The sequence below is a fragment of the Anabrus simplex genome, chromosome 4 (assembly GCF_040414725.1).
Source record: "Anabrus simplex isolate iqAnaSimp1 chromosome 4, ASM4041472v1, whole genome shotgun sequence".
In the NCBI taxonomy this organism is placed as follows: Eukaryota; Metazoa; Arthropoda; class Insecta; order Orthoptera; family Tettigoniidae; genus Anabrus; species Anabrus simplex.
The window spans coordinates 362,422,881-362,446,787 of record NC_090268.1 but is presented as its reverse complement, the minus strand read 5'-3'; the positions used below and the strand labels follow the sequence as shown (position 1 = coordinate 362,446,787).

The following is a 23,907-nucleotide window of genomic DNA, read 5'->3' as shown; positions in this document are numbered from 1 at the left end:
AACAGTAGACTATATTATTTATGTATTTATGGAGGTACCGGTATTTGAAACAATTTTACCATCTTGTATCATAATCACAAGTCATAATAAAAGGAATATACAAACATTTTTGAAAAAATAGTGCATTAACTCTTTCACTGTCTTAGACTACCTTGCTTTACCCACAGTGTTCAAAAAACTTGCGCATATAAAGAAGAAATGCAGACGTAGACAGAAAATTAATTTTCTTATAAACTATAAGTCATTTGAAAAAATTAATTTGAAGAAAGTTCTGTAAAATTGTCAGGAATATATCTTTTCAAACCTGCTTTCTCAGTAAATTGTAGTTTACTGGGGATAGGAATAGAATCTACAAATTTGGGGAATTTATGGTAGTGTGAAGTCCCATCACTACTACCCATTGCCAGTAAAACAATATCGAGAACACCAGTGCCATCTTTATCATGACTGATATTTTCATCATCACTAGGTTCACTTGAACTCTCACTTTCACTTCATAAATCATTATCACAGTGCAATTCTCTTACAATGTCATCATTTAGGAAAAAACACAAAGCACAGCACAATGAGGAAGCCATAAGGTGTAAACAAACAGTGGCTACCGTCATTTTTTTTGTCTCAAGCTCGGCAATGCAAGGAGGATAAATATTTAGAGCAGCACTGTTGCAAAGAAAATATCTTTGTGATTCCGACGGTGTGCAACAGATGGCGTTTGAGTTCATTTTCGGCTACAATCGTAGCAATTAAGGCAAAGCTGCACAAACCTGAGTACGTATTTGGGCCGATACCATGCAGCGATAATGGGGAGCCCAAGTACATACTCGGGCTGATAGTGAAGGAGTTAATACTGTTACACATTTTATGAATATTATTATTTAATTATATGTTTTACTGATATTTATTACTTTTTTATGTACATATTTCACACCTTGATATTGCATAAAAATCCAGGCCCTAGTGAATATGCATGCTGCTGTGGGTTACTATGACAATTTCTGCTGTTGGTTTTACTTTATACTGACTTAAATAGGTCCTATGGCAGCAACTGGATAGGACAGGGCCAGGACTGGGAAGGAAGTGACCGTGGCCTTAATTAAGGAATGTCTTACATAAAAGTAAGAAACTAAAGAAAATCTTCTTCATGGGTGCCAATAATGGAGTTCAAACCCACCATCTCCTGAATGTAAGCTAACTGCTATAAGGCATATAAAACTCGCTTGATGATAACAATTTTTTGTTTATCTATTAGACTTGCATAAAAAATTCATCACAATATCTAATCCATACCTTTCAAAGCTGCCAGAGATACAAGAGATTCTCGAGACAGTAGAGTCTTGTCTTCTATCAGGCAGAGCTTCTCAACTGGACAATAAGTTAAAAGTCCAATATCCATTGACCACAACATGGCTTGGTCTCCAATAACTGATAACACTTCAGCCCGTAGATATGACATCATGATCAAGGTTTCACCTTCAAATCTTGCTTCCTAAAAGTTAAAAGTGGTTACATAGAGAAGCATGTTTTTAGATAACCTTGCTATTCCTTCCTAACAAAGAGGAAATACCTGTAACAAATCATTGCAACTTGTTCAAAAATACTGTCACTACAAATGATTCCTTAAATTACATCGAATAGACTGTAACATTAAGCTCTGAAAATTGACAAGTAGATGAAAGCACCCATTTCCAGGGGGAAAAAAAAACCCACACAGTAATACAGTTATAAAGAATTCAGTATGATCAAAGACCAGCCTTGGAGAGAAAATCTGTTAAATAAGTCTTTGAATCTGACAACACATTATATATAATTTGATATGCTCTCAAATATATAATTTTATATATACATAAATATATAAAAACTTGCAACACATGACAAATATACTTGTAACTCTTTGCAGCTGAGTGCTGCAACTTTCTGCATTCTGACCTGTTTCTCTATAGTGGTCAACCCACTGAAAACACAATTAGTATTTTGTACAGCAAATGATCACACTAACAGCTCCTTGCACATATTTGGTAGTATCTTAGTTTAAATGACATTTACCAGGATCAACAACTGTTCTCACTCTCTTCCTCTCCATTTAAACCTTGCTTTGTGTTGTATTTTCTACCGCCAAGTCTCCAATACTGTCGGCGATGATTAGCTACTTGCACTTTATTCATAGCCATTCAGAACAGTGAACCTGTACAAAGAACAGGAACCACTACTCGAGATTCCCTGGCAAAGATATTCTTCTGTGACCTGGACCCCATTTATCTTCAGTTTTCTCTTGTAACCATGTATAGAAAGCTGTACTTATTTATTATCATGCATGGCATGGCACAAGTATTTGTCACCCCAAAACAGCCAACATTAATTAAAAGAAAACATATAAATCAATAATAAGAGTCACAGGTGTAGAATGTGTTGGAAAGTGGAGTGTGTTTATTGAAGACTTTATTTGTAAACCTTCCTTAGTACTTACTGTATAATCTGAAGTGTGGCGATGGAATATTTTATTTCTATTCCTTTCAGGTACCTAACCTGTACAGTGTAAGAAATATTGTTGTACATAGATTGGTTGTAACTAGTAGATTACATTTCTATATTCACTGGAACAGTCCAGAAAATTTGTGACGCAAATTTTTCAACAGGGTGCGTTGCCTTTTGTTGGTTATGTATTCTAGAAAGTATGTTCTGACCGTTCTGGAAATGGAAGATTCGCGATCGTGTGTATTCGAGAAAGTATTTTAAGGATTCTGAAATATTTGTTCCGAATGAGTAAATTTATAATACCAATATAAATGGTCCGTTATTGGACATTATAAATTTTCCACCTAACTCATTCCTGGTTGCCAGCGTTTCGCCCCCGTGTGCAAGGCTGGGCTCATCAGTTGGTACCTAGCACACCTACCAAGACGCCGGCTAGTGCACACCGTGGAGACCACTGCGTAGGCTAATTGTAACCACCAGCAGTGCCAATGCACTACGGGAGACTGTCTCACTACCAAAAATTGATGCCTGTTTGGCCATCAGATGATTTACATGTTGAATCCCATAAGGATACCGAAAAATTTGTTCCGAATGAGTAAATTTATAATACCAATATAAATGGTCCGTTATTGGACATCATAAATTTTCCAGCTAACTCATTCCTGGTTGCCAGCGTTTCGCCCCCGTGTGCTAGTGGCACACGCTGGCTAGTGAACACCGTGGAGGTACCAACTGATGAGCCCAGCCTAGCACACGGGGGCGAAACGCTGGCAACCAGGAATGAGTTAGCTGGAAAATTTATAATGTCCAATAACGGACCATTTATATTGGTATTATAAAGTATTTTAAGTTCGTGACTGAAGTAAGAATTGTGATTGGTGAATCTGGGTGGCGACAGGCGGGCTCATGTGTTCTGATTGGCTACTCCAAGGCCAGGGTTTCCCTTATAAAGAGAGCGAGGCTGCATTCGTGGTCTGTCTTGGTCTGTCTGTGAGTGGTCTGTCTGGTTGTCCGAAATTTTGATGTCGCCTCGCTACCGGGATGGGCCATTTAGGGGTAAGCACACTTGATTTCCGATCCAGCTTAAATTTCCTGTAATGTTCGCTTGCTTTTTCATATAGGAGTTTGCCCTAACCTCACCTAGATTCGCCACTTAATTATTTATGATGCCTTAGCTTTTCAGCTGGGCTTGCCTGTTTGTTTTCGAGGCATTTCCCGTTTCTTGTTTCGCTAAATATGTAAACTGTAGTTTAATATATTTTCCTTGCGGTTTTGCCTCTGGTAGTTCCGTGTCACTTGATGTACGCTAGAGTTTGAAAAGTACGTTTAACTTCACTGTAAATTGTAATAGCGTATTACGTTTCTTCTTACCTACTAAACTGCATTGTACAACTGGATTTGTAACTAGATGTATAGTTTGGTTGAACCTTTGAACTTATAGGAAGCCATTATCAAAGAACGTCGAATAGTTGTGTGTATCACAGAACATGTAGTTCGTAATTCACAAGTTGTGTGTCGGTCGGTACCTTCCGCATGACTGAAATTGTTCGGAATTCATTTGTAAATAATATTTTTCAAAATTAAGGATCACGGTTGATTATTTCTGAAACTGCAACCTAAGCCATGTTCATGCCCTCGGTAGGTTCCAGCCCCTTCCCACCTCCCTGGTTTATTGCCATCTAGTTGACCCTACTGATATTTATTAAAGTTGTTATCTGCGGAGATCCGCGTAGTTTCAACTGATGTTTCACTGAGTGTGTAGTAGTTTTTGGTACTGTGTAATTGCACTACCGTGGTAGCTATTAATGACATCAGATATTTGTATAAAATATCCCTTCAGACAGCGTTGAAGTTATTCAGAGTGAAAATAGCACCTGTATCAACCTACGGCATCTCCAGTATCTGGCAGCATCTGTCGGTAAGAAACTTAAAGGATGTGGAGAAGATAAAAGCAACATTTTTAAAGAGAGCCCTATGTTTATCGAAATTCACCTCTTCGAGACTGGTGTATGAGCTAACTAGGGAAATGATGTTTTTGGAGGAAATACGGGACAAATTCTCTCTCCCATCAACTCCAGTGTACCAAAGTTTATTTCACGAACATCAGAGAAAGAAATCGGAAATCTGGTTGCACTTCTACAGTATGGAAGCAATGATGAATGACAAATGGGAGTTACGGCATGTATCAACAAGGCTCGCTGTGCATGGTTTTCACTTCAAACTATGCTCCATGATGAAGTATCACTCGTCAAATGAGGGATGCATGTGTGCTTTGTGCGGGAAGCAGTGTGATCGCTATCACGTACTAAGGTGTGAAGGAAGGAAAATTTTATATATAGAAGACAACAGATTGCATTTCAAGAACAGTAATTTTAATTAGGTGTCAATAATATGTTACCAGGATACCTCTGCAAGATTTTAACACTTTCAGACCAATCTCCTTACTCTGCCACCTATACAAAATAATGGAAAGAATGTTGCTCAGTCGCTTAATGGGAGTAGTAGACCAAGTCCTAATCCCTCAGCAATGTGGCTTCCGCCCAGGAAAGAGTTGCACAGCACAGGTTTTACATCTAACCCAGCATATCGAGGACGGGTTTGAAATGAAGAAGATTACTGGTGTGGCTTTTGTGGACCTCTCAGCCGCCTACGATACAGTAAATCACAGGATATTATTACACAAACTTTATAGAATGATTACAGACATCAAGGTAACCAAGATGATAGCTACTCTCCTGGAAAATTGTCACTTTTTTGTCGAATTCCAAGGACGCCGAAGCAGATGGAGGAATCAAAGGAATGGACTACCTCAAGGCAGTGTACTGGCTCCTATTCTTTTCAACATCTACGCTAATGACCAGCCATTACCAGAAAATACTAAAAGCTTTATATATGCCGATGACCTTGCACTTACTACTCAAACTGATACCTTTGATGAAGCAGAGACTGCTGCATTAGAAGAGCTAGGTACCTATTATGAGAAAAACCAACTCAAACCAAATCCAGCTAAGACTCAAATCTGTGCGTTCCATCTGCGGCATGCGCAGGCCTCTCAGAAACTCAAAGTACTATGGAAGGGGAACTTACTGGAACACTGCTTTACACCAAAGTACCTCGGAGTTATGCTGGATCGCACATTAACATATAAGAAACATTGTCAAAACTGAAACAAAAGATAGCTCCCAGAAACAACATTCTACGAAAGTTATCAGGAACAAGTTGGGGAACACAACCACAAACAATTAGAACATCAGCTCTAGCTCTATGCTATTCTGCAGGAGAATATGCCTCCCCGGTTTGGTACAGGTCAGCTCATACGAAGCAGGTCGACATCGCTTTAAACGAAAGCCGCAGGATCATCACTGGATGTTTGAAACCTACACCCATTGAGAAGGTCCAACTTTTAGCTGGTATTGCTCCCGGTGAGATTCGTAGGGAGGTAGCAGCTAACAAAGAAAGGCTCCAGGCATCTTCTTCAGAAGCACATCCTCTCTATGGATACCAACCAGCCACACAGAGGCTAAAATCTAGGAAAAGTTTTCTCCGCACATCAGTTTACCTTGAGGGGAAAGCAGAGAATGCTAGAGTCACAATGTGGAAAGAAAGAATCCACCACCTTTCCAACTGGATAGAGCCAAAGGAAAGTCTTCCATGTGGACACCAGGAGAAGTGGACAGTATGGAAAGCCCTTAACAGACTCCGTACAGAAGTCGGCAGAACCAAAGTAAACTTGCGGAAGTGGGGCTTCTCAAGTGATTCATCACTTTGTGATTGCGGAGAGCAGCAGACGATCCAACATCTATGTCAGTGTGTTTTATGTCCTTCAATGTGCACTATGAAAGACTTGATTGCAGCCTCCCCCAACGCTATTGACGTCGCCCAATACTGGGCAAGCATCATCTAGCTCTCGAATATTGTTGCTCTATCTGTGATTGTATAATAGACTTGTATATTTGTATAGTAGGAATGTAGATATCTTGTTGCTTTTTGTTAAATATCTATAAGTAAAGTTGATACTTCTGACACGAATAAAGAAAGCCCCATATGTATCCATTTGATACAAGGTAAGTTATGAGTTCATCCCCATATGTAACAAATTGATATACCATTAAACCCAGCCAGAAAGTTGGTATATATACCCACAGCCCACGGCTTACTATTGCATGAACTCGTTATCTTGGTGGCCTATGGGTGTTTTAAAACAAAAGCACATTCCCATTTTCAACTCTTCTAAATAAGATGCAAGTCAGTAAGATGCACATGGGCTATGAGTAAGTTACGTATACACTTTTCGTGTGCGTCATTTTGATTCACACACAAAAATACGTTTAAAAATATTATTTGCTAATTTCTTATTATTTCAAACAACTTCATACAAATTTTGACATTGTTTTATGTTACTAGGGTTATGTTAGAATAGGCTAGGTTAGATTAGATGAAATGAATTATGAAATATAAAAATGAACACAGGAATCAACATTAGGAGTAAATACATACAATACTCAGTAGATTCCCTCAAATAATTTCTTTCACATTTTACTGAAAGAAACGTTTTACTTTGGGCTACTTCTTTACATATTTATGTTTCTTGAATAAACAGTCCATACACATGTACTTGAATTCTGGGCAAACAAAGCACATTCTTCTTACTTGACAGCATCTCTTAGCAGCTAGTTTCCTCCCCTCACGTGCTGATAAAAGTTGGCAACAAGAAGTGCATCTACCTCTGGGGGAGGTAGGTCATCTTTCTCATTGTTGTGAAGACGTTCCAAAAGCAGGTAAGTTACAAGTTCTTCCCGAAATGATACAATGTTTTTTGTTGTAAAAACAGTAGAATTGTAAACTGAGTGTACATTAACAACAGCTATATTCGTCAAGAGCTCAAACATAATTTTTTCTGTACCATTTTACATCTCAACATACAGATGTACCACAAGATGTTAGTTGATCTGAAACATCAATGAATGATTTTCCTCCATCGTACTGCAAAACTGTGGATGGCTTCCTTGTAACACCCCGTTTGGTAGTTGTTTCAGCCAGTTCAGGTAGATGTTTTGCTGTTAAGAACATCACATCCTTTAGTCTTTCCATTTTTCCATTATTACTCCTTGACAATCATCTGTCCTCTGTGAAGTGTACTTTTCACGACTGTTTTAGAGTTCATTTTTATTTTTTTATGACGATTGTTTTAGAGTTCATTTTTCTTTTTTTATGAAGTGTTCCAACTAGACGTGTGTAACATTTAGCTGGTGGGCTAGTGCAACACTCGTATAAAAACAGTCAGTGTATAAAGTGTGTTCTTCTCCTAACAGCGGACGCACTAATTCCATAATTGTATTAGCAGAAGCTAACCGACTGACCACATGGGATATTTCCTATTCCAGCATATACTTTCAAGTGCCAGGTGTACTCACCTTTCAGACATAACTTTTATAACTTCATCCGATACCAATGCCTTTTGTGTGGGATGTATTGGCAAAATTTGACGCTACCACAAAATGGAATCACTGAACATTAATACAAATTTCCTCCTGCAAGTTCATTGCATTTTGAAATATTTAGTGCACTGACCAGTGGTCTTATTTTTGCCAATCAGTCATTTCATAGAGCAATCTTGTTCTTGGAAATGTGTATGTAATTAAGAATCACTTCAAATCTATTATTGCTCACAGCTTTGGATAATGTACTGTTGTAAATTGCATTTTTGGACCAATAGTTGGTTAGTTTAGGTTTTTTTATCTAGACCCATCAATAACACTAGATCTAAGAATGTTAGCATGTCATCCCTTGAAACATTATACTTTTTTTTTCCCCCTTTGATATGGCATCAACAATACTTTGCTCAGCATATCCATTAGTTTCACATTGACCATCAGATCTGATATGTCATTATCAGCAAACAGAGAATAAAATTCAAAAGGAGAATTTGTAGATAGTTTATTATTAGCAGTCTCAGATACACCTGGTAGCTCTCTAGGAGGGTAATCAAAGGTATTCAAGTTACCTTCAACATTCTGTCAAATTATGACTTCACCTTCTTTTGTTATCAAGATTTTGTCATCAACATTTTTCAAAAACAAACTCTGATTCTGTTCCTCCTCTTGTAATACTTCCACATTGTTGTGGTAGGTTGGTCCATCACAATATATAATCAGTATCACTACTGTCAAAATTAAGGTCTGACAAGTGCACTGTCGGATCTTCTGAGTCACTCATATTTCTAAGAATACTAAGTTCACTACCACTACTATCTGAATACATGTTCCTGCAATAACACACCAGCACTGGAAGTAAACAATATTATCTGGAGGCAAGACTGGCAGACAAGAAAAGGCTACGCCGTGCTGCCAACCCTTGACCAATATACGACCAGCACTGTCCTGTGATCCCACAGTCCCAGGGAGAAGAAGACACTATGCTATTTCTCTGTACACAAGCCTATCTCATGTGTCATTATGATGGACGAGGCTGAGCACCTAACTTGGTGTGTATCAGAATGATGCACAAGGATGTCTTTCCGCATGCTGACACAGAAGAATCTTTGTCGGATAGACTGGTATGTCCCTTCAATTCCTGGATGTCCGGCTTCAGTGCTGTCGTGGAACTTCTCGAGGATTTCTACCGTGTGCTGTTTAGATATCACCACTATTGCAGGCATGTCGGAGAGGTGCGATCTGTAGAGTCCTCCGTCAATCCGGAAGTTCTTATAGCACATCTTGAATTCCCTCGGGACAAGCCGGCTATTGGTATTCTGTCTCCTAATCCACTGCGTCATGGTCCTACAGAGCTTGTCTTGTTCTTGTCATTGCTCGATTACGCCCAGATCAAGTTCCTTCCTGATGATCATAAGAACAGGTTCACTGGGTTTGCTCTGGTATTTTTTGAGGAATCTCCCTCTCAACATTGGTGCTCCTGGGTTCAAGTTCCATCACTGGGTGCCTAGATAAACTGTCTGCTCCTATGTTCATCAATACTGGAACGTGACACACATCAAAATCAAATTTTGCGATTAACAGAGCCCATCGCATCAATTTAGATTCTGAGCAAGAGACTGAGTTCAACCATTTGAGAGCTGTGTTATAGGTGTACAGCTGGAACTCCCTTCCCTTCAAGTAGCCTCTGAATTTGCCAGCGGCTCACACCACCGCTAAGGCTTCCTTCTCAGCAGTGCAGTCGCGTTGTTCAGTGGGAGATAGCTTTCTGCTGGCATACTCGATGATGTCCCTTCCAAGGTCACTCATTTCCTGGAATAACACTGCTCCTAAGTGAGAATCGCTGGTGTCCGTCTGCAGGCGTATCTTCCGTTGAGGGTCGGGATGGGCCGAACCAGGAGCGTGGCATATCACAGCCTTAATGCCTTGGAATGCTGCCTCTTCCTTGCTGGTCCATCGGAATGGGTAGTTGTTATGGGAGTAGATTGGTGAGTGGTATTGCCTTCTCTTCAAAGTGTGGCACGAAGCTGCTATACCATCCACGCAAGCCAAAGGACTGACGTACTTGTTGCTTGATCTGCGGGCGTTCGGCTTCCTCGATAGCTCGATTCTTCTCTGGTTGCTTTTCTAAACCTTCAGATGTTAGGACATGGCCAAGATATTCTACGCGGGACTGGGCAAAGTGGCACTTCTCCAGTCGCCAGGTCAGTCCATGAATTTTCAGTAGTTCCAGCACTTTCTTCAGGTGTACAAGGTGTCCTTGAAAATTCCTGCTATGGATTAAGTTGTCATCGAGATACACTTGGCAGAAATCTCCAACATATCCTGATAATACCTTATCCATCAGTTGCATGAAGGTTGGAGAAGCATTCTTCAGTCAAAAAGGCATTACTCTAAACTGGTACAATCCTCTTGGTGTCATGAAGGTGGTCAGTGGCCTAGAACTTTCCTCAACCTCCACTTGCCAGTATCCAGAGTTGAGATTCAGCATGCTGAAAATCCAAGACCCACTTACTTGTTTCAGTGAGTCTTTCAGGTCAGGGATGGGATAGGCGTCACTAACGGTTTTCTTGTTCAACTTGCAAAAGTCCACACACAGTCGATACCACCCATTCTTCTTTTTCGGTAGGATGATAGGCGAAGCCCAACAGGATGTGGAGGATTCAATGAGACTTTACCCTTCCATCTCTTGAATCTTATGAATGACGAAGTTGTGCTTATCCAAGTTCATTGGATTTGGGCGTTGCTTGATGGGTGAGGAAGTGCTGCATTCAATAGTATGCATCACAGTGGTATTCCAGCCTATTTTGTTGGTGATTACTTCTAGAAAGTCCTTTAAGGCGTGTCTCAGCTCCTCTTCTTCACTTAATTGAAGATGCATTAACTGGATATCACCCAGGTCTACGTAGACCTCCACATCATTGCGAGTCCAGAGATTTCCATTTACCGAGCTCGATAGCTGCAGTCATTTAAGTGCGGCCAGTATCCAGTATTCGGGAGATAGTAGGTTCGAACCCCACTATCGGGAGCCCTGAAGATGGTTTTCCGTGGTTTCCCATTTTCACACCAGGCGAATGCTGGGGCTGTACCTTAATTAAGGCCACGGCCGCTTCCTTCCCACTCCTGACCCTTTCCTGTCCCATCGTCGCCATAAGACATATCTGTGTCGGTGCGACGTAAAGCAACTAGCAAAAAAAAAAAAAGATTTCCATCATGGGAGACGACCCTTAGACATATCTGTCTTTTTACAAAAAGACTTCATGAGCAGCATAGCCTAGGATCACCTTGTATTCTATCAAGAAGTCATGATCTAATATGATGTCAGGTATTAGCTTCTGAATCACTGCAAAGTTAATTACAAGAGGCAGGTCCATGCATTTAGCGGTTAGCTTAGTCTGTCCTTGGATGGAATAGGTTACTCCGTCCTCTGCTTCCACTATCCTTCTGAAATGGTGAAACTTCATGGGCGGTAGTAATCTGGCAACAGTCCCATTTACAAATGAATGGCTTGTTTGGCTGTCGAGTATGGCTGAAAAATTCTCGTTACCTATCCTCAAGATGATAACTGGGTGAAGCTGGCCTGTTCTGCTCACAATCTGACCAATCTCTCTCCTACTTGACCAGGGTTGCTAGTCTGTCGGGTCTTGAGGCGCATTCCTGTTTCCAGTCCCTCAATCCAGAATGGGCTGGACCTAGTGTTCCGACGCCAAAGTTGCACATTTCTTCTTCAGGTGTCCCGATCTTCCACACTGGTAGCATTTCCTAACTGAGCTGGTCTCTTCCATGGCTCTGCTCTTGTGTTCTTTTCTGCCAGCTGGGCGAGGATTCTCCGCAGATCATCAAACGATCTCGGTTGCGATACCTTCACTAGGGGTCTAATCTTATCGTGGAGTAGATTTATGATGCGTGGTAAGATTTCGTTTTTGCTTCCTTCCAGGTGCAGCCGCTCGAAGAGCTGGTACTTCTGGAGGACGAATGTGCTGCCTCTCATGCCAGTGGGTTGTGCATCAGTCAGTAGCTTCCTTTTCACAGAGCTCTTCATCCTTTTGGAATTAAATCTAGCAAGGACTTCCCTCCTGAAATCAGTCCAGTTTAAATTTAAGCCCTTCAAGTTATTCCACCAAGTAGTGGCTTGCCCTTTTAACCGCAGTGTGATGAGTTGAACAAAGATGTCCTCCGGTAGATTAGTCCTTCCGAGTAGACTGACCGATCCCTCGATGAAGCTAGTCGGGTTCTCTTCCGGTCACCCGTGGAATTCCCGAAGGCTCTCTATAATCACCTTCAGGTCTAGGCTGTATTGCTGGTTAGGTTTGAGGGGGTTGGAGGCATGGCGATAGGTTATGTTCGAGTTAGTTTATCCTCTACCGCGTGAAGGATGTTTTCTCTCATATACTGCACATCTCCCTTGATGGTCAAAATTCTCCCCTCAATCTGTTGTTTTATGCTGGAAACCTGGGTTTCCACTGCCTCCTTGAGGTTCAAAATGTCCCCTTCCAGCTGGTTAAGTCTACTATCGATCTGCTCCACCTGCTCCACCTGTCCCAGTTTTGACCTGATGTCCTATATCTGCTGTGTTAATTGATTGGTGACATCACTAATTTGGGAATTCATCTATGAAATTTTGTCATATACGGTTGAAATTTTCGATTCTAGGCCCTGTTCTACTTTATAAACCTGCGTGTACACTTGAGATAATTGTCCAGTTAAAACTGTATTTGCTTAAGAAATTTCTTCCGAAATTTTGTCATTTACTTTCGAAATTTGGTCTGTCAAGTTGGAATTGAGTATCTGTATCATGCTCATTTAGCTGGAACACATTGTAGTCATGTTTACAGCTTCTTCTGATGACGAGTCCGGATCTTCGTCAACCTCGACAAAAAACTTTTAGAGATCTTTGCTGTTTTTTATGAGATCTTCTCGTAACCGCGTCTTGCTGTTCGTTGTAAGATTTCTCTTTGAGAGTTCGTCTTTAAGTTGTTGTACATACTAAAACCTTCCAATGAATGCTGGATCAGAGTCAGAGGAAACTTGGAAGTTTATGGTAACGTAAAAATTAATGAAATCATACGTCCAGTTATTATACGTCCAAATACGTCAGCAACTCAAATAACTCGCATAACCAAACAAATAACAGTCAACGGATTGAAGGTACCGGCAAAATAATAAGTTCAAAACTCCATGGAATCTCATTAAATTACAGTTGATGATAGGATGTCGTAGCACGAAATACAGAATTGTATTAGATTGCAGTTTCTCCAGGCAGAAGATAAATAAATGTAAATAAATGGCAAGGAACATCAATGGCAGAAATGTGTATCGGAGGCCATGGAATGATTTGGATCAAATGGGCCAAGTTCAATCTACATAGGGTGGCCATACCTTATCTATCTAGTCTGAAATAATTCGAGAATCGAGACCCGTGATAAAGAAGTTGACTGGCACATCAAACTATCAGGTGATGGAGTGTTAAATGAATTCCTTTGCCAATGTCAATGATTTTTAGGAGCACTCTGTATCAAAGAGGTTACGTTTTTAACGTCAAAAACATCTTGATTCTATGGAAGCTATGGAAATTGGAAGAGTCTGCAAATGCAAACTGACTTTTATTATTGCTGTCTAGCATTAGATTTGGTTTTAAAAAAGAACAATACAGTTTGTTGAAAGGATTTTGTAAGCATTAGAAGGGTTGCACACGATCTAGAAGGAAATCATATAAAAGCTAAATTTAATTGCGAGATTGCCATTAGTAATAAGAATAATTCATTGTAAAGAGGAAAGATATATATCTGATTCCCCTTAAAATACTAAGGCAAGTGTTGGCTGATAATGTTGTAAATGATATTCAAAATCAAATCAAAATCTCTTTATTTCCAATGAGGTGTCTACCTCGGTGGCAAATGGTACACTAAAATACATTATTGTCAAGCACTAAATATTAAATTAACAAGAGAAGAAAATTTTCCTATAATACAATATTATACAATTTACGCTAACAATGTTTTCTATTAAACACAGAGCTCGCCCTTATTAAATTTATATTGTTTACAAAATTCTACTTTAAATTTCTCCTGTACTACTTACTAATGTAGTCAACTGGTATACAATATGTGGAATTACTTCAAATGATACTATACAACTGGTATAAGATAGGTAGTTATCCCAAAAGATGGCAAGTGCAAATACTTAGGTATGAGATTTGAAAGTAATTTGCACTGGAAGGGTCATGTTGATGACATTGTTGGGAAAGCATACAGATCGTTACATGTCATAATGAGGCTACTTAAAGGATGCAACAAAGAATTAAAAGAAAAAAGTTACTTAAGTATGGTTCGTCCATTATTGGAATATGCAAACAGTGTTTGGGATCCCCCCCAAGAATACCTAATAAAAGAAATAGTGTGCAGAGGAAAGCAGCAAGATTTATAACAGGGGATTTCAGGAGAAAGAGTAGTGTGTCAGAAATGTTTGAGGAACTTGGGTGGGAAACTTTAAGTAAGAGAAGGGAGAAAACTAGACGTATAGGATTATATAGAGCCTATACAGGAGAAGAAGCATGGGGAGAAATCCGTGAGATGCTTCAGTTGGAAAATAATTATATTGGCAGAACTGACCACAAGTATAAAATTAGAAGGGACTGGGGTAAATTTTCATTCATTGGGAAGGGCGTGAAGGAGTGGAACAGTTTACCAGGGGTAGTGATTGATCCTTTTCCAAAATCTGTACAGGTATTCAAGAAGAGAATAAACAGCAACAGGGAAAATAAATGAAATGTTAGAGGGCATTCGACCACTGCAGGCTATTTTAAATAAAAAATGTGTGTTAAAAAAAATTAATTCCATCCCCTGGTCCATGGAGTTTGGACAGCCAAACTAGGGGACTGCCTGTAGGGGTGAAGTACAGTGGGGACTTCGAGGGCCCTGGGACCGCTATGGTAGCCGTGAAGGCCCTTCAGGAACTCTGAAAAGTGGTGGCTAAAGGGGGCTCTGGTTAAGACGCAGCAGGTCGTTATGCTACTTAGGTTCCAAAATGCGTATTTAAAAAAAAAAAAAAAATTATTGCAATGTAAATTTTAATCTTATACCAGTTGCATAGTAATATTTGAAGTAATTCCACATACTGTATATTAGTTGACTATGTTTGTAAGTATAGGAGATATTAATAAGTAGCATTTTGTAAACAATATAAATTTATTAAGGATGATCTGTTTGTTTAACAGAAAAAATTGTTAGCATAAATTATATATTATTGTATTCTAGAAAAAAAAAAAATTTCTTCTCTTGTTAATTTAAAATTTAGTGCCTGACAATAATGTACAGTATTTTAGTGTACCATTTGCCACCGAGGTAGACACCTCATTTGCAAATAAAGAGATTTTGATTTGATTTGATTAATATTTACATTGCATTTATTTACTTAATTTTTTGTTTTTTTACCCATTCTGGAACCTAAGTTGCATAACGACCTGCTGCGTCTTAACCAGAAACCCTTTTGCCACCATTTTTCAGAGTTCCTGAAGGGCCTTCACAGCTACCGTAGCGGTCCCAGGGCCCTCGAAGTCCCCACTGTACTTCACCCCTACAGGCAGTCCCCTACTGTGGCGGTCCAAACTCCTTAGACCAGGGGATGGAATTAATTTATTCACACACACTTTTTTTTTTTTTTTTTTTTTTTACAATAACCTGCACTGGTCGAATGCCCTCTAATACTTCATTTATTTTCTCTGTTGCTGTTTATTCTCTTCTTGAATATCTGTACAGATTTTGGAAAAGGATCAAACACTACCCCTGGTAAACTGTTCCACTCCTTCACACGCTTCCCAATGAATGAAAATTTACCCCAATCGCTTCTGCTAAAATTCCTTCTAATTTTATATTTGTGGTCAGTCCTGCCGATATAATTATTTTCCAACTGAAGCCTCTCACGGATATCTCCCCATGCTTCTTCTCTTGTATAGGCTCTATATAATCCTATAAGTCTAGTTTTCTCCCTTCTCTTACTTAAAGTTTCCCACCCAAGTTCCTTTAACATTTCTGATACACTACTCTTTCTCTTGAAATCCCCTGTTACAAATCTTGCTGCTTTCCTCTGCACACTATCTATTTTTTTTATTAGGTATTCTTGGTGAGGATCCCAAACACTGTTTGCATATTCCAATAATGGACGAACCATACTCAAGTAACTTTTTTCTTTTAATTCTTTGTTGCATCCTTTAAGTAGCCTCATTATGACATGTAACGATCTGTATGCTTTCCCAACAATGTCATCAACATGACCCTTCCAGTGCAAATTACTTTCAAATCTCACACCTAAGTATTTGCACTTGCCATCTTTCGGGATAACTACCTCGTCCAAAGTATGTTCAAATTCAGTTTTAAAGCTCCTGTTTGTAAAAGTTGTAACAGTTGATTTGCCTCCATTAACCTTCATATTATTTTCTTCAACCCATTGTTGGATACTTTCAAGGTCCCTTTGTAATTCTGAACAATCCTCAATGTTATTTATTTCCCTATAAACAATTATGTCATATGCATACAATCTTATTTTTGATGTTATATTGTTCCCTAAATCATTTGCGTATATTAAGAAAAGTAACGGACCGATTATACTACCCTGTGCAATTCCCTTCCAAACTTTCTCTTCCTGAGATACATTATTTCCTACTTTGACTTTCTGAACCCTTGAATTTAGAAATGTGTTTTATCTAACGTGTAACCCTTACATCCAATCCTATTCCCTCCAATTTCTTTAATAATATTCCATGTTCCACTCTATCATAGGCTTTGGAAAGATCTATGGCTATGCAATCTAACTGACCTCCTGAATCCAATTCATCTGATATGTCCTGCTGAAATCCCACCAGTTGTGCCTCACAAGAAAATTTCTTTCTAAATCCATACTGGCTCCTCATGAGCCAATTTTTATCATCACATATCCCTCTGATGTACTTTGATATTAAACTCTCCAGTATTTTACAAACTATACTGGTCAGGCTGATTGGTCTGTAGTTCTCTGGTTTCCTTTTATCACCCTTTCCTTTATAAATTGGTATTATTATAGATTCCTTCCATTCTTTTGGTATTACACTATTATTTATGACATAGTCAAAGAGAAATTTTAAATAAGGCACTATGTACCACCCCATTGTCTTTAATATCTCCCCAGTAATTTGATCACTTCCTGCAGCTTTTCCTTGCTGAAGCAGTTGGATTTCTCTGAAAATATCTTCATTTGTGAATGAGAAGCTTCTTCTTTCCCTCTGTGTCTCTCCCTCTCTATCTTCTGTTTCGGTTTCCAACTCCTGACAATCATCTACTGAATCTCTGAATTCCCTACTAAATAGGTTTGCTTTCTCAGAATCTGTTAAACAGTGTTCACCCCCTTCTCCCATCATTGTAGGAATTTGGATTCCTTTTCCTTTTTGATTCATAATACAGTTGAACCTGCTTTATACGTAACTCTGTTCAACGTAATTCGTATTTGTACGTAATTTCTTTAGGTCCCGGCAAAATATTATTTAAAAGAATGTTAATTAAACCTTACTTATACATAATCCGTTTATATGTAATTCGCTGTTATATGTATTAAATGTCAGTGAAATATAACTGAGTTTTGCGTAATTGTAATGAGAATGTGCTTTTTAAAAAGAAACCACTGTATTTACGAAGTTTCCTCTTTGTCAGCGTGGGCAGAAGTAGAGTGATCGGGTTTCGGTGCTGAAACAGAACACGGAGTTTCGCCGAGTGACATTGTTGACGCTTACTTACTAGCGGCTTAACAAAGGCTAGTCCCCTTCGCTCTTCCTCTACCTTCGTCGCTTTTGACACGCCGCCAAAGATTAAGATACATTATAACCAAAGTGGGCTGTTTGGGTGCGGAAACAAAAGAAAATACAGTAAATTTGTTTGAATATGAGAATTTCTTTCGTGGGAACAACGGAGAAGTAAAATGTCCACGATGCCGGTGTCTGGTGTTTACTGTTGAACAGTCGTTTTTTCATTCAGTTGCTTTTGATTAGCCATGGAGAACAGAAAAAGGAAAAGTTATACGAGAAGTGGACGCTAATCCACACAAAACAAAAACTAAAATCGCTTCAGACTTAGGGATTGCTTATACCACGCTATGTACAATCGTCAGTAAATGAAACGCTATTTTGGATGAGTTCCAAAAACTGGGTTCAAAATGACCGAAACACAGCCGTCAGCAAGAAGGATGGTACGTAGATTTGGAGAAAGCACTTTTCACATGGTTCCACCAAAAGCGAGCAGAAGCTCTACCAATTAGTGGAGACATGCTGTAGGCAAAGGCGATAGATTTATCTGAAATTATGATTATCACTGCTGATTTCAAGGCTTCGTCAGGATGGTTGCAAGGATTTAAAGATCATCATGGATTCACAGGGAGAACATTTTCCGGTGACTCAAAATCTGCGGACGACGTCACAGTGCAACACTGGAAAGAAGAGGCTCTGCCGGGTATCGCAAGCGATTTTCAGCCTCCAAACATCTACACCTGTGATGAGACCGGCCTATTCTACAATCTTATTCCTAATAAAACATTATCTGAAAAAGGTGACTCATGCCATGGAGGGAAGAAAAGTAAAATTTGTGTAACAGTACTTCTCACCACGAATGAAGATGGATCTGACAAACTTCCTCCACTTGTGATGGGAAAATCGAAGAATCCGAGGTGTTTTAAGAGTGCGAAAACAAAACCTACGGAATACGAATCCAATGGAACAGTGGTTGAAAAAACTGAAAAAGAAACAGAAGAAGATCCTTCTTCTTAAGGATCGATGTGCAGCACATCCACCTCAAATCGTTCTGGAGAAAGTCCGAGTGGAATTTTTCCCTCCTAACTGTACCAGTGTTCTACAACCGCTTGATTTGGGCATCATTGCAAATTTCAAAGTGCATTATGGAAAAATGCTGGTTCAACATTTAATAACACTGAGTGATACAGGAAATGAACCTCTCTCCATTAATTTGGTACAAGCCATGGATTTTATTTCGGCTGCCTGAAAGCAGGTGTCTTCCTCCACAATCAGCAACTGTTTCCCCAAAGCTGGTGCCTTACTAGAAGAGGCCGTCTCTAATGATGATTATGGGGACGAAGTTTTGTCTGGCAACGAGCTAATGCTACCGGAGGGTGGAGAATTCGATACTTTTGTGCATTTCGATGATAATCTGGCTGTATGTGGAGAACTACCGGATGAAGAGATTATTGCTGACGTATGCCAACAACGCGGCGGTGATGGACCAGCAACAAGCCACAGTGACATTGGAGGTGGAGATAACGACTTGAATCTTGACCCCTGAACTGTGTGAAGTGTTAAGTGCAATCGAAGTGTGTAGGCATTACATCTGTGCGAAACGTTGTAGTGAAAATGCTTTGAATTCATTACAAAGTTTGCTAAAGGAGGTTTATACTCTTAATGCTAGAAAAGTGAAACAAGCCAAACTATCTTATTTCTTTAAGGCTGGACTAAGTTCAAAATTATATTATCTGTCTTAATGTATTTATTATTTGCAAGGATTTACACATGTCGGCCTATCCTACTGGTTTTTCAGTAAATATGTGATGTATTGCGCAAGTCTGATTTCTAAGTAATTCTGAGTTACAAGTAGTTTTTTCTCTTCCCCTTGATATACGTATAAGTCAGGTTCAACTGTATATGAATACAGCTTTTTCCATTTCCCTTTGTGGTCATTACCCTCTTGAAGTATGCCATTCATATAATCCTCTTTTGCTTCCTTTTTCACTCTATTCAGTTCCCTCATTAGCTGTTTTCTAGTTTCTCTACTCTCCCTACCCTCTTTGATTTTCCTGTTTACTATTCTACATTTTCTTTTTAATTTTCTTATTTCCCTTGTATAATAAACAGGGTCTGAGGTCATTTTACCCTTCTTAACAGGTACAAATCTCATCTCTCCTTCCCAAATGATTCCTTTAAATTTAGCCCAAAGTGTATCCACGTTACTCCCTTCACTTATCCAACAACTGAATTGTGATTTAAGGTAAGTCCCAAATTCATCAACTTTAGTTTTTCTGTACAATTTCTTGTCTTGTGTAACCCTCTTATTAAGCCTTTTCAGTACAAGTCCTACATCCATTATTACAGCCTTATGGTCTCTTATTCCTTCAATTACCTCAGTTTTATCAACAATTTCCCATGGTTTAACCAAGAATACATCTAGTAAGTTATTGAGACGAGTCAGTTCTTGTACTACTTATGTAAATCCTCCCTCCCAAATTAACTTATTTGCCAGTTTCTGTTCATGGGCTTCACTTGCAGCTCCATTCCATTCAACTTCAGGCAAATTTAGATCTCCCCCAATTATTACCATATCATTATTATTGTTTTTATGAGTATAATCTATTATTTTCTCAAAGATTTCCATGTCTCTTTCCTCTCTTCCAGGCCTGTATGTTCCTATAATTCCCACCTCCTTCATATTATCACAAACTAATTTTATCCCTAATATTTCATCCCTTTCATCAGTAAGTCATTCATGTGAACAGTAAGTTTCCTTCACCAGAATAAACAGTCCCCCTCCCTTTTTATCTCCTCGGTCTCTACGATAGACTGTGTACCCTTCTGGAAATACTTCTCTATTACCCACACCTTCTCTCAACCACGATTCCACTCCTATCACCACATCAGTCTCATAGGATTCCATCAATGTATCGAATTTTAATTGTTTATTTACTACACTTTGACAGTTTACCAAGAGCAATCTCATACCCCCTTCCTCCCTAAAACTTGACTGTTGCAATTGGGTAACTTGAAATTCCTTACTATCCCGAGTTTCATTTTCCAGTTGACTGAGCCAGCTTGAAGTACAGCTGACTCTTTCTACTAGTTTTCCTGGTCAGTATTATAACTCAAGGGAGTTGCCTGTTTTACAGTACATATCTTAAGATTAATAAAATCTAGAACAATATTTGCTATCTTTCGTTTACCTGAATTGTTTAGATGGAGGCCATGTTTTGTATAACAGTATCTCTCAAAACTGCTGCATTCAATAACCTGAGTATTCCAAAAATGTTTACAAATTTTAACACTATCTCTATTAACCTTGTCCACTTCAATGTTCACACATGAGTCTCTACTCAAATCATACCTGTGGGGCACGTTCACTACAAAGACGTTAGTGTGGGTCAGCTTCCCTAGTGTATGTTTAAGTTGTGATCTTGCATTATTGGCGTCGTTCGTCCCACCGATGATAAGCACTGCATCGCCGCTCCCGAAGTTCCTAGTTGCTTCTTCTACGTTTTCCAGGACACTGCTGATAGAAGCTCCTGGATATATTTCTCCGGTTGCTGCTATATTCTCGGCGTTAATCACTCCCGCAATTCCCCTTCCTTGCCTATCACCAAACACAGCTACCTTCGCTGATTTAGGCCTAACTGGGTCTTGAATCTGAATTCTAGACCTAAATTTTAAACTCGCCTGAAGGCCTGCAGATTATGAGGTGATATGTGGTCAGCGCAATGAATTCTCCTTGGCTTTCCGGACCAGGGTCACTATCTCACTGTCAGATAGCTCCTTAATTGTTCTTACGTAGTTCGATTGCCTCGTGTGTTCTGGTAACAAGCTCTAAATCTGCTATGTCAAGACTCTTGTACACTGTAAGCAATCACGCACAATTCTCTACAGGGTCCCACAACTGATACTGAATTCCTGTTTCAGTGAATGTTTGGCTACCGGTACCCAAAAATAGATCTGTGCACGTTCATCTGCAAGCAGTTGGAGAATGGTGGCAATCTATTCCTAACCAAGTTGAGCATCATATAATAATGCCTTCATGATATTCACAAAACCACAGAAAGTTGTTCACAGTTAGTGGAATTCTCCAGTTGAAGCACCATGATGCTATTCTCTGAGCTCGCCAAAACATGCTTTACAAGGCAACAACACAACTTATAGTATAATGTCCCCTATAGCACTTGCACATTCTTGGTTATCTTGGATGACATCCTGTATGTACAGGTATCCCTCATTACACAATTTCTCACTTTACAAATCTATAAACTTGACCATATTAAGGGTCTATAGTGGTCCGTGTAGACTACTTACAGTGACAATCTGACTACACTGAAAAACAGGAGATAATGTGAGTCTGCCTTGTCAATACTATACAAAAAATCTGTTTAATACATATCATCTAATGGTACATGTATCGAGAAAACGCAATTCTCTTCTTCAGAGAAATAATATTTATCAAAATCCTATGACTTGATTAGAATGACAAAGTAATTAGATGTTAAACTATTATCTAAACATTACTTAAAACAAGTAATTGAAATAAAGCTATTACGTAATGTCTGTTTTTCTCATCTTCAAAGATCTTCAACTATAGGGTCCATTCAGATAACACTATACACTTGTTTTTCACTATATTGATGTTGTTAATCAAAATAATGCTTGTTGTTGAGCCAGTGTTCTTCTAGGACTATGAATGTAAATCAGCTGTGGCTAGCAATGTATTGCAGGTAACGGGAATGTAGTAGGGTTGTGACCTCTTTAAATCTTATTGGAAGAGTGTTTGAAACATTGATAGGGAGAAAGGTCGTAGATTCGTTATACTCTTCCTTTTTTTAACATAGAGACAAAGGAGGACATCATTAAGATAAGTTCCAGATTTCAAGTTCCAAATATTCTAAATATTCGAGTATCATTTGATAGAATCTGATGATGTTCTTTCAAGAACGAAACATGCCATTCTTTGTTTAATCGTGTGTATTTTTATTCCTTGTTTAATAATGTGTTCTTTTACAGGTATGTTACAGTGTAATATTTAACTTGTGTGTTCAGCAGACTGGAAAACTTTAAAGTTACATATGAATTTGCCAATTTAAGAGTGACTTGAGCAGATGTGCAGGATGCCTGGCAGACGTATGCGAGAACTGTACGTCAAATGAGTTTGAAAGAGGGCGCATTATTGGCATGAAAGAACATTATACAACCATCCAAGAAATTGCTACTCGTGTTGGACGAAGTGTGTACAGAATGGTTCACAGACAGCCCTAGAACACCACGAGATGGGTCTGGTCGCACTACTCAGACCACCCTCCGAGAAGATCGACACCTCATCCGAGTGGCATTGCACGACAGATCTGCGTCCTCCTCAGCTATGGCGCAACAGTGGAACAGTACAATACATTGTACACTATCAGGAGTGACAGTCTGTCGCCGTTTATTACGGTCTGGGTTACCGGCATGATGTCTACTTCTCCACCTACCTTTGACTAATGTGCATTAACATGCTAGACTTCAATGGTGTATGGAATGACTCACTGGGGACAGGAATGGCAGCAGATAGTGTTTTCGGATGAATCCAGGTTCTGTTTGTTTGAAAATGATGGCCGCATTTTGGTTTGCCGCAGACAGAGGGAGAGGCATCACATTGACTGCTTTACCTTTGGTCATTGCTTTCACTGCCCTTTCAAGTTCCAACCTTGTTATCGGGTTCTCTTCTTTTTCTCCATCTATTATTTAAATTTTCTTATCTCCTTCTTCCTCTGAGCAGTCATCCTCATTATAAAGTTTTTCAAAATACTTGGCCATCACCTTCTGAAGACCCTTTTCGTCATGTACTATGGATCCATCTTCCCTCTCTAATGCCTTGATTTTTTCATGATTTATTCTTTTCAATTTTTTTACTCTGTATAATAGTTTATGATTTACTCGACTATCTTGCTCAATTTTGTTGGTGAACTCTCCCCAACATTTCTCCTTTTCTTCCTTGATACTCCTCTTTACTTGTAGTTTCAATCTTTTATATTCCACCTTTGTATTTTATTCTGATCCCTCTGATACGTTTTTTGCTTTTCCTTATCCATTTCTTCCTTCACCTTATTCCTTTCTTTTACTTCTTTTTTTTATTTTGTGTGTCCACCACCTTGTCTCCTTTCCCTTAACCTTTGCTTTTATTTTCCTGCATACCTCAACAGATGCTTCCATATATGTCTGTCTTAAATTGTCCCACTCTTCTTCTCCACT

At 39.1% G+C, this 23,907-nt stretch overlaps 1 protein-coding gene across 1 annotated transcript in view; it reads right to left on the bottom strand.

Annotated features, from left to right (window-relative positions):
• Positions 1 to 23,907, bottom strand: part of LOC136872277 (uncharacterized) — a 259,648-nt gene that overhangs the window by 223,971 nt on the left and 11,770 nt on the right. The window contains exon 2 of the mRNA XM_067146098.2: positions 1,288 to 1,486. Coding sequence (XP_067002199.2) covers positions 1,288 to 1,486 — 199 coding nt within the window. The remainder of the gene's footprint in view (positions 1 to 1,287; positions 1,487 to 23,907) is intronic.